The 15049-nt window shown below is 39.3% G+C and overlaps 1 protein-coding gene across 1 annotated transcript in view; it reads left to right on the top strand.

Moving 5' to 3' along the window:
- LOC147175046 (uncharacterized) overlaps positions 1-15049 on the top strand; it is a 60570-nt gene that overhangs the window by 21855 nt on the left and 23666 nt on the right. The window contains exon 3 of the mRNA XM_086072700.1: positions 8640-8701. Coding sequence (XP_085928826.1) covers positions 8640-8701 — 62 coding nt within the window. The remainder of the gene's footprint in view (positions 1-8639; positions 8702-15049) is intronic.

The following is a 15049-nucleotide window of genomic DNA, read 5'->3' on the forward strand; positions in this document are numbered from 1 at the left end:
TAGCAAAAATACTTGCGTAATTAAAAAGTCATGTAAACTATTGATTGATTGATTGAAGGCCATATTCTGTTTTCGAACTGTCACTGAAAGCAACCACACTTCATGGATGGATGGATGGATTCATTCATTCATTCATTCATTCTGGTTGTAGGCTAGCGGGCTAGCTAGCAAGAAGCTACATACAGGTGGTAGAGTTGCAGTCACCCAAACCCAAGGTTGTGAGTTTTTTTTTTAATAAACTAGTCAAATTTTGTCAAAATCTCTCCTTACAAAATTGACTTGGAATTTTTGAATGAAAAATCTTTAATAGTTTTTTTTTTTTTTTTTTTTTTTTTAACAGTATAGGCAAATTCTCTCGCACACACTAAAATTAATTGGAGTAAAATTTACCCTGAATATTTTACTCTCTTCCATGTGTAAATTTGATTCTGTTTAGAGTTGGGCCACTGTTTAGAGTAAAATTTACTCTACAGGATTTATTGTGCATGAGTGCACATATTTTACACCTTGAATTTTTCATACTCCGTCATGAAACTTTTCTTTCTGGTATCGTGCCATGATATTGCGTAATATCTCCATAGCATCTCACCATTCACTCAGCGATATCCCACCTGTATCACAATAAAACAAGAGAGGCAAACTAAAGAGGAGGTCAGTTGTCACCTTGTCTCAGGAGACTTCCAGCAGTCGTGTCCTGGCCCTGGACAGGAAGTCACACATAATGTTTGCCAAATGGAAAGTTACCAGGGCTTCCCTGAAGGAAACCCAAGAGCGCAGGACACCGGATCACTGGCCGGGTCGTCGTCTTGGTATCCGCAGGTACAATAGAACCCGCTCCACTAAGCGCTATTCAGCGCATGTAAGGGATACGACACTATCACGTACGCTGAATAGACAGCTAAGTATCTGCTGTTCTTTCTTCGCATGGGGTTGTGTCACGGTGGCACAGGGAGTGGGCGGGGGAGTGGGGGGGGGGGGGGGTTAAGAACAACAGCGTTACTTTCACCTGCAGGTGACATCATTCTCCAGTGGAAGTTTCAGGTGTGCCAACATGTAGCAAGCCTTTTTCACCTTGTTATGTAAATGCCTTTATTGGTTGCTATTAGGTTGCGTTTACCTTCTCGATGTGTAAACTTGTATTGCATGTTTACCCACTTATTTTCTGTACACTGTCAGGAAGATTAAGTCAAGCTAGCTAGCAACAATTGTTGACGGTAACGCGCCACCAATGAAAGCCAACTTCAAAATAAACCTTATGTTCCAAAATAATATATGGACAGCAATGCTTTAGCACGCTTTTATTTTGAGCGGTAGCGTAAAGGCTGACTTGACTTTGACTTTAATTTAGGCAACAACATAATGTTGGTTTAAGTTAAATCGCTAATTAAGCACCCTAAAAAATAATAAACTACTTAATTACGCTGCCATTGTATAATTCGGCGCCTGAGCCAGTGGCTCCAGGGTTAGCAACTAGCAGCGTTAGCTAGTCTACAAAAAATGACTTGCGTTTGACTTTACCTGTTCAATTCAATTCAATTAACAAATGAAAAGGGAGAAAAAAAATCCTTCTGTGTGTTTGTTGTGGTTTCCATTGATTTCATCACTTTTCCACTGCATATTGTCAACACAAGGAGCAAGCCACATCCGAAAGTAGCGATTGCATCTAATCTCTATCAACACTTGTGTCTCGCTTGTGCTCTAGTCTCTGTTTTTATTTAACATTGACACATTCATTTCGCAGATGCCACCGAAGGGATCACGTGTATCTGTTGAAGATCAGATGTGCTGCATGCAAATCCCGGAAGTTGTTTGTTTGTCAGGGTTAGGGGGGGGGGGGGGAGCTAACCGCAGGAGGCTGGCGGGCACGTCGTGTATTCTGCGGATTCACGTGAACCTGTCATGGGTTTGTTGAGACAAAATTCACAATTTTGATGGCAGAAAAGAGAATATTAAGGTAGGCTGAAATCACATTGGTTAATCATTACCAAATCTAAAATGAGGCAAATTGTGTTTTTGTCATTGAAATGGTTTGCTTAGATCACCTATTTTTTTGTGTTTTATAATAGTGGTGGACCAGCCAAGACACACCTCATGTTGCTTTAGCATTAGCATCTGTGCTAATGTTTAGACATTTTTATTTTACACTCTCACGTCTAAAAGCTAAATCGCTAGCGTATCCTCAAATGAAGTTTTCCTCACCTCCAGAAGCACTTCTTCCTCTTCATTGCCTTCCATGTTTGCCGTTAGGTGTCAAGAAGACAAGCGTGTAAGATCTCGAAAGGTATCATAGCAAAGCTAACGGCTGACTACCTACCTAGCCTCAATGATAGGCTGCAGCTAGCTAACAATCTTTCCAGTACAGTAATTAATACCACGAGCAAAGTTTTGACAAACAGAAAGCTGTGAAATGCCATTTAAAAAAAAAATGAAGCGCGTTCACGTTTACCCGCTACATTCACTGAATTAACTTCTGACCATTAGCACTGGCGTTAATGCTGTTAAGACCTGGCAGATGCGAACACGTCTTTTTAGCCGTTGATTAGCATGTGAATGGCGTCGAAGAGAAGCGTTTTCGAGACGGGGCAGGCTGATTCCACCTGAGTCGTCAAACCCCCCCTGCTCTCTTGTGTCGAGTCAACGAGCCAAACAACTTCACCTTTGTCCCCGTAGTGAAAGTCATCGCGTTGGCCGCATTCCAGCGTAGATAAAGAATATGGACGAGTGATTGAGACGTTCGTGTGAGGGATCACAACAAACAAACGTGTTACTCGTCACCAGTTAAAAGTCATTGGGGGGCCGACTTTTACGAAAAGCATAATAAAATGCACGGTATAAAATACTCACATTGGCTTTGTAAAGCACACACAAGGCGATAACATTAGTAGACATGTTGCGTGTTTAAGTTAAATTTTAAAGAGATATTTAGCTGTACATAAACATAGGAGATGTCGTTTTGGAAAATCTACACCGGGGCTGAAAAAAAAACGAAGAAAAAAATAAAGCATAGGAAAAAAATGCCATTTTTGATAACATCTGCATTTGTGTTTACATGCCATGGCCAAGAAATATATTTGTTTATATAAAAATTCCCAGCAAACAAAGACTTTTATTGATTCATGCCGACTGAATGTATTTTGACGTTGGTGTTTTATTTGAACTGTCACGAGAAAGCCACATAAATATATAATAAAGTTCAGTGGTCAGACTTGTGAAGTGTCGGAAACATGCCTGGACATAATTACAACCTGTAAATGAATGGAAATAATTCCAGTAACTGCATTATAGAAGCAGTACGGTGAACATGATAGACATACCCTCCTATTACGTTCAAACAGCGGTGGGTCGTCTATCGTACTCCTTGTTTTTATTTTATGTCATTTATTTATTTTGTAATTGACCATATTCGAGGATGTTTGATTTAATACATGACTAAATCCAGTGCATGAGCATTTTAGCAACTAGAGATGTGTCAGGGCATGTTCACCATGACTACTTCTATGGTCTATGTAACAATGGCAGATGTCCTAAATACTTTTTTTTTTTTAAACGTGTGCAAGTGAAGTTATAATCTGTTTTTGCATTATAGAGATACCTTGAGTTAAAAGTTTGATTCTTCCGGTGACCACACTTTCATATCTCAAATCCACTTTCCCAGCTAAAATGAATGGAAATGTCATGACTCTGTTCCAGATCCCACAATTTTTTTTTTGTTGTTTTTGCATGTTTCTAAAAAAGACAAGATAGCACTCTGTAATATTATACTTTATGAAAACGTAAAGTAATTGCATAATTAAGTAGAACGTGAAGAATTAAATCGTTTTTTTTTTTTTTACAGCTTTTTGTTGTTGTTGCTTTAATCAATGTGCTGCTCCTTCTGGTGTGCTTGCCTTGGCCACCAGGGGGTAGTATAATAGTTCGGCGTATTTGCAATTCTTTTTCAATTTGGATTTTCCTCTCCCAACTACATTTTATATATTAAACGTTTTAAACAACCGCACTATTGATGCTAGTTTCTTTAGCCCTCATCTATGGTGTTTCACATTATGTGCTAGCAATAAGATAGCATACATTGAAAAGGTTTGGTTGAATAATTGACATTCCTCCATGTTTAATTTGACGGTAAATTTCAATTGGGGGTGGCAACAAACTTTTTGCGATCTGCCAAAACGGACAGTTTAGACATCACGGTTAGCAAAAAGTCCAATTTTTACTCGCAACACAGGGATGGCTCGTAACTCTAAAACCTCGTAATGTGAGGCGGCGTTGTAGTTCTTTAAAGTTGTGCAAGTAAACTTGATTGAGATTGTTAGTGAAACCTTTGTGCTATTTTTATTCTCAATGATGTTTGCATGAAACAGCAAGTCTGACAATAATGCGCAACAGTTTGCCAGAGTGGAATTCTTTCCCATACAACTACTCACAATTTAGACATCTTAAAATGTCAACTACTTAAGGCTAAACCCTCCCTCCCGCTAAATATATTGCACTCTAAATATTTGGCGTGCCTGATTTATTCATAAAAGTCCATTACAGGAGGAATATTTTGTCTTTGTTTATGTGATGAATCTCATTTTTAAATAAATGTGCTCATAATCCAAATAAAGTTGAAATAATGATTGCTATCTGGATCTTTCTCGTTCCTCTCATCACTTGTTACCGCTGCCACTCCCCCCCCCCCCCCAAAACACCCACCCACCCACCCCTTGCTGTTCATGCGCGTTGGATGGGATTCAATTCCGTGCGGCCCACGGGAGAGCGGGATGTGTTTATTCTTGTCAAGCCTCGGGCCATACAGCTGCTCTTGATATTAACCCTGAGACATTTTGCGCTGTGCATCACATCAGAAATTTAATATCTAAGAAGGAGATTTTTTTGGCTGTGAGCCACTGTGGATGCTCGGGTCAGGAAATGTTTCACCCGTTTCGGCCGAGAGGTTTCTTCTCGGTTCATTTTTTTGCTTGCATTGTGTATTTTTTTGTCAAGTGTGTTTCTTAGGAATGTTGAAAGGATTTTGTCAAAAAAAAAATTCTAGCATTTCATCGAAACTTTCTCTGGAAGTAAGATCACATGATTTTTTGGGTGCTGAGCCAGGATAGCATAACTTCTGAATTCAATATTTACTCAAAGCTTGCTTGTATCTCAAGTTTTAGCTAAAAAAAAAAAAAAAAATCTATCAACCGATGGTTCATAACTTAAAAAAAAAAAAAGGTCAAAGTATAACTGTATTATGGAAAAGTGACTTTTTAAGGGCTTGTTTAAAAGACACCCCTGACATTACTAGTTCTAGGTTCAAGGTCAGGCTGGGCGATATGGCCAAAATAAAAAAAAAACAGGACAATTACGATTTTAATCGATTTTAATCTAATAAACCCAGCAAACGTTTATTTAAAGGTCTCCTTTATTCAAAAAGAATTCCTGTGCAAAATCTTCAGACAACAATAATGTATACTGATTCTAAGAACAACATCTTTTAATAATCCAGAAGACAAAATTAGATTTTTTTGTTACCAATAATTTAAGTGTAACGCTATCTCATATTGGATGTAATTCCACTACCAACCACAAGATGGTAGCCAACCTATGTCATTTGAGACGCGTAGAAGAAGAACGAAACGGGGTGTACTTCAGCACAGCCTAGTTTTTGTTGAAAATGATTGAAAGTCAGTCTCTGTAATCCTGCTTTTTACACCTACAGAAAGCAACAGCTTTAGTTAATGTACATCTTCCAGAATGATTATTGATGTATGTTATGAGATAAATTTCTTAATTTGGGAATCAATGCAATTTATTTACTGTAAACACATAAAGGGGTCAATACGCTGTTTGTACAATATGTTTGTGTTATTCTTACTTTTTCTTGTTATATGTGTTTGTGTTGTTTTAAAAGTGTGTTTAACGACCTTAAAAGTGGCGTAAATGATATAAAAACATCCCTAAAGAGTGTATTTCTATATCATGGTTTTCACTTCACTTGGTGGGCTGGTCTGGAACACAACCCCCACGTTGGAGGTTTGGATTACTGTGGATTAAACATCGACTGATTTTTTTGTGTGCGACCTGTCTGTTCATATTACGGCACTAATTTTTATGTCACATGGCAGTTTAGAGAGGATCTAAAATTCTTGAACCTCGGGTTATTCTGACCAAAGCATGTCACACTTATTAGAGTCAGACTGAGAGCTCTTTATTTTATGACAAAGTTATTTAATCTGTATCACTGAGAAATAGAAACAAAACAGCCAAAATCACACTTGAAGACTTAAACCCGATTTTCCACTTGTCAAAAACTTTCTGGAACATGACCCTGACACTTTGCCAAATGTGAGAGTTGTTGAAAGACATGAGTCCTGTTGCTGTCATATCTCTGTGGAGTATAACACCGCAGTGTTATACTCCTCAGTCTTGCGCTCCACATCAGGTCGGGGGGGGGACCCTGTTAAGTCGACCACAAAAATTATTCGACAAAAAAAACCCCATTTCTGCCTCAAAAGCATAATAAATAATTTTCAACCATATTTGGGGCACCTGGAACCAATGTTTGGCCACTTTTGTCTTTCTGCATGGACATTTGTTGACGCACTGCTTTCCGCCCGACTTTCTTCTTTATAATCACTGACCTGAATATATGACCGGATAGCAGATAGCCCGTACACGCCCGTGCAAGCCGTTGAAGCGACATGGCGGCCATGTTGCTCCTCCTATCTCGCAAGCAGACTACTGTATAAACTACACCGTATACGTACAGATTAGACATATACAGCTTGTAGGCAGTTAGTATAGCGCAAAGGGGGCAGGGGTGGTGGGTTTGTGGCGGGATGGTCACTATTTTTTAACAAGTAAAAAAATAAATAATTTTAACAAGTAAAAAAAACATTTTTTTAACAAGTAAAAAAAAATTATTTTTTTACAAGTGGACGGTATGTGCTGCTTTGAAGACCCCCTTTTTGTTTTATCACTCAGTTCCTTAGACCCCAATATTAGATTTGGCAGAGGTATCTTTTGTTGAATTACAGTTAGAATTCATTAATAAAAAAAAATTTAAATCAAGTTTCCGCCTGTAATCATCATATATTCATGTAAATCATCAAGTCATCTTGTTTATGTTTAACAAATTTAAAACATCATAAATCATGCTGTTTCTACTAAGTGCTGTCTCGAATGTTCTCCAATTTTGATATTGTAAACGTATAAGGATCATATGCCGAGAAACGTTTCTTGGGAGGAGCAATATGGCCGCCTCGCGGCTTCAAAAGTCTTGGCCTATCGGCTATCCAGTAATGTACAGATCAGTGCTTATAATGGCGTCATTATACAAAATGAAAAAAAGATGCTTATGGTTTGGGGTTGGTCTAAACTAAATTAAAACAAATTTAAAAAAAAGTTTGGGGGGAATTACTGCGAAATGGAGCTGACGGAGCTTGGAGATGGCAACACGGGAACAAATTACCCCAGTAATCAATGGAGTAATTGATCGTATAATTGATTCTGGAAAGTTAGTTCCGCGGTCTCAGCAGCCACACAAAGAGAACTAAATAACATTGTGGCTTTTCAGTGTGTTTTATTTTGAAGGAGGTGTTCAATGTGCCGTGGTTTTGTCTGGTTCCAGTGGTACTATTTTGAAGTGGAAAACCGAACAAAGCCGAGTCCAGTTGAGCCATGCATGATCTGAGCTGAGCCAAACTGCTGCTTGTCGCTTGCCCGCTTCTATAAAAAGTCATACGTAATCAGCAAAGACGTCTCACCTATTTAAAGGCCGAGAAGTCCAAATCAGAGCGATAATCATTCAATAGACACAATGTTGCAGTATGCCGGGTTAAGTCATTTACCAAACAATAGCTTTAAAAAAGAAAAAAAAGAAGAAAAAGTCACTGGCACGCATGCTGGAAAACGCTCACACGCTCTCCCCCTCTTCGAGTTGTACTTGTAATTGAATCCTCATGTCAGCAATTGCTGCATTTGTTTTTATAACCCAAATTCAGCAAATTATTTTAATGAGAGGGGGGACAGAGGCCTCGCTGCACGAGCAGTTTTAGAGCTACTGTTTTATTGGCCCACTTAATTCAAAACAAATGTTTGTGCTCTGAGGCTATTTAAGACGCTTCGACATGCTGTCGCCTCACTTTACCTGAATCCATTTACGCTCCCGTTTTCGGGGGGGGGGGGGGGGGGGGGGGGAAAGTCGATTCCGCGCGAGGGGCCGTTAGCTTTTTTAGCAAAAGTCGTTCACAACTTACTGTCACAATCACCGATGTGTTTGCTAAAACTCTTTTCTTTATGTAGATTCTCAGTCATCCCGTGGTAACCATGGTAATCCACTTTTTTTTTCTTCTTCATGTATGACCCAGGCTAACAATGCAGTGCACTGTTATTCAGTGGAGCAGTTATCACACAATCAAGTCATGCTTTATAGCATCATGACTTTGCTTAGCAACACATGCTTCATATGATCTTTGTCGGATGCATCAGGACGTTGTTTACTTGTGCTCTCCAATAGAGTTTCTTCTTCTTTAAAGGGTTAATAATAAGTTCTATGCAGCCCCACTAGTCTAAATATGATATTCTGGTTAATATTGTGTTAGTGGAATATGAGTTAATCAGCAAAATCCAGCTGACTTGACTTGTTTTTTTTCCCATCTCAGGGGGCGGCCATTTTGACACTTGCCGTCAACTAAAGATGACATCAATGTTGCTCGGGTCTCAGGTAACAACCAATCACAGCTCGGCACAGCTGGATTTTGCTGCACAACTCATATTCCACAAATATAAACCTAATCAGAATGTTTAGACTAGTGAGGTCACATATAACACGTTATTGTCAAAAAATGTTTAACCCATTTGAACCCAAAAATTTATAAATTTGTTTTTAATACTTTGTCCCTCGCTCCCAAAAACGTATTTATACGTTTATTATTTTATTTTATTTTTTAATTCTTGAACATACAGAAGGCTTTGATGCAGCTTCTGACCTGCAGAGGTGGCTTAAAGCAATGGTAGTTATTACAAAAAATGGCCAGCAGGTGGCAGCAGAGTATAAAAGATCAGCCAGGTGTTTTCAACAAAATTGTGAATAATGATGAAACTTACCTATATTCTAATGCTAATTGCTGCAAAGCGGAAACAGATAGAAATCTACTTTTTTTTCCTGATGAAAGAAGAGACTCTAATCTTTCTTTTTGTAGGTTTCATGTTTTTATAGCAATAGAACACAATATCCTGTGGGCCTTGCAAAATCTGTCAAAATGCAGTAAAACAACCGGGAGCGAACAGGGTTACTTCAGTGAAAATGAGGTTGGGAGTGAATGACTTCCCCTTGTCTGCTCAAACAGATTGATCATGACATTACAAGCTCTTCTTTGCTATACTGTGATGAAAAAAAAAAAAACTGGAGCAGGGCTTAAAGCTTGGTTCTTAAGTACTTCATGGCAAATATCCCTCATGAAAGCCAAAACAACCTCAAAGGAAGCAAATTGCTGTTTTTGGGGAGGGGGGAGGTCTGGAGCAACATGAAGGGCGCATTTAACCCTACGGCCAAATCAGTCTCATGGAGGCTTCCAATCCGGCTCCAGTGGTCTAACAGTTCATCTGCAGACATACGCGGCGATCTGCATGCGATTAGTGCCACTATAATTTTAGTGTAGTCATCGTTCGGTGGCGAACATGCCCGGCTGATGCCGCACTGGCTGGAAGGAAGCGCGACGGCGTCCCGCCTGGCTGACTTCTCCACCCACTCCTCTTCCTCTTCCTCTTCTTTGGGCTGATTTCCGTTTCCATTTGGCCCTTTAAACTTGAATGCAGATCAAAACTTGGAGACCTCAATAGACAAGTAACCGCACACTTAGAAGTTACACTCTCTTTAGAGCCGATTTCTGATGTTCCAAGTGATGGATTTCCCTCTCTGTGGCTTTGAACTACGGCGTCACACCAAAGGGAAGCATCGTGAACACGTTCTCTTTCATGCCGCTTCCTTTGATTACAAGGGAAGAACCTTCAGTAGGCATCTGAGGGCGTTTTGGACTCCCTAAAGTGCCCCCCCCCCCCCGCGACCCCCAGCACACTGTCCTTCTGATGAGTACCGGAAAGTGTGGCAGCCATTTAACTGTAATGACAAGGCTGTCTGGACAGTGAGCTGGCTCGAGCGCCTTTTAATTAGAATTAAGGATTAGAAATGAGGAGAAACCAAACAATCAGGGGGTTGGACTCGATCCTCAATCTTAATTCTTTACCTCATATTAGACAATTGCGTGCTTGCAATGTTGTCAGAATGAATTGGTGAAGCCACTGCTGCCTTGCTGATGAACCGAAGGTCAATAAAGTTTTTTCATCCAGGACTTTGGTGACAAACTACCAACTCGAATGGAGTCGGCGAGGCGGCAAAACCTCCTTCAGGTCAATCATCAATGACTACGCTTGCATGCAATAAATCATCCCTTTAAAAACCTGAATAACGGCAAAACCACATTATGCTCTTAAATTGTGCTTTAATCCATCAAGATCAAAGTGACCGCGGTTCTCCCGTTAAAACCGGGAGCGCACCTGCGCTCTTCTCCCTTTAAAACCCGGGAGAGCGCATATCATTTTTGGTTGTGTTCTGACCAATTCTTGGACTTTTAGCCGATAGGGTGACGCGGGCCTCGAGTCGACAGTGGCACACTGTTAAGGACTCATTTAAAGACTCATATACTTGTTTTTACCGTATGCGTATATATGAGCACAAACTGTGCCGTTTTCACCGTAGAGACACAAAATAATGTGAAAAACATTCGTATATATGAGCAAGAATTCCGCTTCTGAAAGGAGTAACCCAAAACCCGAATAAGAGCATATTCGGGTTATTATTGCCGCCTGTTTACATGGCCTTAAAAAAGAAAAAAGGGTTTTTGAAAGGGTTATTGCCTGCATGTAAACATGGAGGTCGTCAGTGCCCTCTGACCTCACAAATGGACAAGCAGACACAATGGTCTTTTGTTGTCTTTTGGGTCCACCTTTCGCCTCATCTTCACACTGATACTATCGCAAAAAAAAAAAAAAAAAAAAAAGAAAAATGTCAGTGCTGTTTATACAGAAGAGTGGTGTTCAAAAAAAAGAAAATATGAAAACATTCTTTTTTTCAGCACACTCACTCCCCAGCCTCCTCAAGGGACAATAATTGACTCGTTTCTATTATTTTGACCCGCTACAATTGTATCACATTGAAGGTTTCTGACCATATAACATTACGCTGCTGTAGAATTGCTGAAAAAAACTGAGGGGGGGGGGGGGGATTGGGCCCATGCAAAATAACCTCAATCTTCTCTTAGAAGACTCACATGCTGTGACTTGCTCACCACACTAACTTGGCCTTTGCCAAAAACGGAGAGGTTAGAACTTGTGACTTCATCCCACATGTGCAGGTTAAACAACCGGGGCTTTTTTTTTTTCCTCTTATTTTTTTTCTCAGAATAAGGGGGGGGGGGGCTTTTTTGGCGCCAACGCTTGCCAAAATAAGAATTCCTTCCTCCCCCGCACACGTATCTGTCCTTGGCTCTCTTTCAGTACTTGAGATAACTCTGCCGTACAGTCTACCCATCCCCCCTCATCCTCCTCTTCACATACACACACACACACACACACACACACACACACACACACACACACACACACACACACACACACACACACACACACACACACACACACACACACACACACACACACACACACACACACACACACACACACACAGATGTTATCTAAGCATTTGCAGCCTAAGTGGTGCAGTAGTGACAGCCAAGACTGATGCCTGTATTTACTTTTGTGTCCTAAACCTGCAGCAGAGTGCGATTACAACACGCCAGCACTGTCAGTATGTTTTCTTTGCGAACACCTCTGCTTCGGAAGAATGAAAGTTGGCTCAACAAAAAATGTATTTTTATGTACAGCGCGGTTCCCGTCTCTTAAAATTAAAACAAGAGTCCGTACGTACAGTTTTTGTGTGTGTGTGTGTGTTGTTGTACGTGTGTGTGTGTGTAATGGAAGCGAGTTGGACATTCTGTCCGTCTGACGTCTCCCTACCCTGCAGTGATAGGAGAGCAGTCAGGTGACCTCAAGTTATTACGGGAGAGTGTCCTGATACTTTGCCGCGTGTATACGTGCATCTGTGTGTGGGCGTGTCCTCACAGGGGGGCAAACAAAATGAGGTCAGGGGAAAAAAAATTCAACATTCAAAGTCGAAATCAGAGACACGTACCATGTGTTTTATGTCCACACACAACTTTTTTTCATATTTGTGCATGATTTTTGTTTTGTCTTTTATTTCTATCGACACCCGTGTCAGTTAACGGGAATCCTGATGGGGTTGAATGACGAAGGGTTTTTTTGGGGGGAGTAAACCATAATGTGATGAAAAGCAAGTTAATCAAGATTAATCGATGTCATTATCATCATCATCATCATTTATCTTTGTTACTTTTGGATTATATCTACTTTATTTGTGACTTTATTTGATAAGTTAAGATTGTAGTTGTGACTTATGTTTGAGTTTGTGGATAATTGTTTAAGGAACAATCACACTACAGCAGGTATGTATGTTCAATGACACATCAATTGGATTTTGACAGTTTTTCTAAAAAAAATTTTATTTTATTTTAATATTACACTTTTATTGACAAAAAAAAGACTTTATCCTTGTTTTTTTTGTTTTTTTTTACAGTAGAAGAGGAAGAAGTGACTTTTGGCTTATCCCTGTTAGCGTTTGCGACAAGTATATTTTGTTTAAAAAAAATAATTCTCAAGTTAAATGGCTTTACACGAAAGCGTATTGCATTGAAATTTTCAGATTTTTTTTTTTGGGGGGGGCTTTGTTTTTTTAGAGATTGGGTTATCTGTTTTACTGAATCTTCTTTTCAGTTTTTTTCCTACTATTTAAAAAAATTATAAAACACTAAAAAATATATTTTAAAACAATCTGAAAACAGAATAAATATTATTATAAATGAAAAAAATACTTAGAAAAAAACAGGACAAGTATTCAATAATGATACTCAGTAAAAATGTCAGGAAAAAAAAGAAATTTTAAGAGAGTTTAATACGCTTCTGTAGCTTTTTTCTTGTGATGGTCTCAAGACAAGTTCCTAAATAAAATGAAGATGAGTTTATTTTCATAAAATTAAAACAAAAAATGTTTTCAGTGTGGCCCTAATACTCATTTGTAAATCAATCAAGGTGACTGAATGAAATATAAATTCTCGCCTTTAATTCAAGGAGTTTCACCAAAATATGCCATGCAGGAATTACTGCCATTTTTATGTCGCATATACAAAATGTTTCAGGTTTTCAAAAGTATTGAGACGCTTTAGGCATTAAGATTCCAACGTCGTCATCGCCAGATAGGAAAAGAAAAAGCGATTTAACACATCTGACTCACTGCCGACGCAAGCTTTTCACACACCGCAATCGAAATCATTCCTCCCACTCGCACACCTGCAGACTCCACACACACACGCACACACACACACACACACACACCCACACACACACAGAACACTGTGGCAACGGCGAGCCCCACCCAGTCATCAGCAAGCTGGCCTTTGCCCTGAGAGCTTGTGTGGACACACCAAAGCATCACAGGGTCACATGTCCCAAATGTGTCATATTTGTCCTCAAAATCATCACATTTAGGTTGGGCTCTTCCGTGACATTATTTGCTTAAGCTCTTTGAAATGTTAAGTGAGAAAACGCAATTTGGAAAAAAAAACGCCATGTGCTCACATTGTAAACATTTGAGGACGCTTCACAAAGACGTGTCATGGATCTAATATGCTAGAGCATGGGGTGTGTAGACTTTTTCTGCCAAGGGTCGCCTACAGAAAACTGAAAGTGTGCGAGGGTCACGTTGACTTTTGAGACAAATGCTAGTTGGAGTTTTCCATGTTAGCATTAACCGATCACTTTTCTAATAAAGATGTTATTGATTGATCAGCATTTCTTCGTTGCTTCATCGTCTCATATATATAAGCAATCCATATTTTATAAGCTAGTCTCATAAAAAAAAAAAAATTTGATGTGTGAAAATGAGTGGTCTAATTTTGAGTTAATTTAAAGTTCCTTTAACGCCACCCCCAATTTTTTTTACGCGCGATTAATGACCGCCCCTTACTTGGAAAGCCTGTACTGGTGGAATTCCAGTCGCAACGCAGCAGACACGTCCACGTCAAAATAGTAGCAGTAATATATTTAATAATAATGCATATATTTGTGGAGACTGGAGTCAAGTTGTATTTTACAATTTTAAAAACGTTACTTCATGTTAAAGATTAGATAGCTCTTAATATGAAAAGAAAAATGCCAGTCACCAGTGTCTTACAAATGCAATGATGCCATTTAGTGGCAGAAAAATGAAACGCAACTCAATTACGCACTCGTTTTTTACAGTACATTTTTTACAGTACGTTTTTTACATCCTTTTAATTTTAACTCAATTTTATGAATTATTATGAAATTACTGTATCACTAAAAGATGCAGCCATATTTCTATTAGTTTAACTTGTTTTTCCACTTTTATGTTAAGAGTATGAAAACTTAGAAACAGATATTTTGTTGTACCGTTTATTGTACATTTCGAACAGATATAAAATTTGCGATTGATCGTGAGTTAACTACTGAAGTCATGTGATTAATTACAATTACAAATTTTTATCGCCCCTATAAAACAGCCATTAACTCTGGCCCATCGTAAGCACTAGTATAAACAGAAAATATGAATGCAATAAAACTGTGACCTATGTTCTCGGTACTAAAATAAAATCTGTGATAAAAATGAATGACTTGAACTTTAGTTGTCTGAGACCCAACGCAAAGTCTAACCACTGGACCTAAATGAGTTCTGTCTCCCAGCTGGGGGGCTCGGCTACACGCGGGTCCAAGTATCCGCAGACTTTCGGGCGTCGGCAGCCCTCCTGCCTCTGTCAAAATGCAGCTATTAACCGTGGAAGTATGCAGGTTTGAAACCAAAGCTACATAATTGAATTCCTCGCTAGCATTTTTAGCGGCGCTAGTATCCAAATAGCAGTGT

This window comes from Leptonotus elevatus, chromosome 4, assembly GCF_054856555.1.
Source record: "Leptonotus elevatus isolate MCC_2025b chromosome 4, RoL_Lele_1.0, whole genome shotgun sequence".
Lineage (NCBI taxonomy): Eukaryota > Metazoa > Chordata > Actinopteri > Syngnathiformes > Syngnathidae > Leptonotus > Leptonotus elevatus.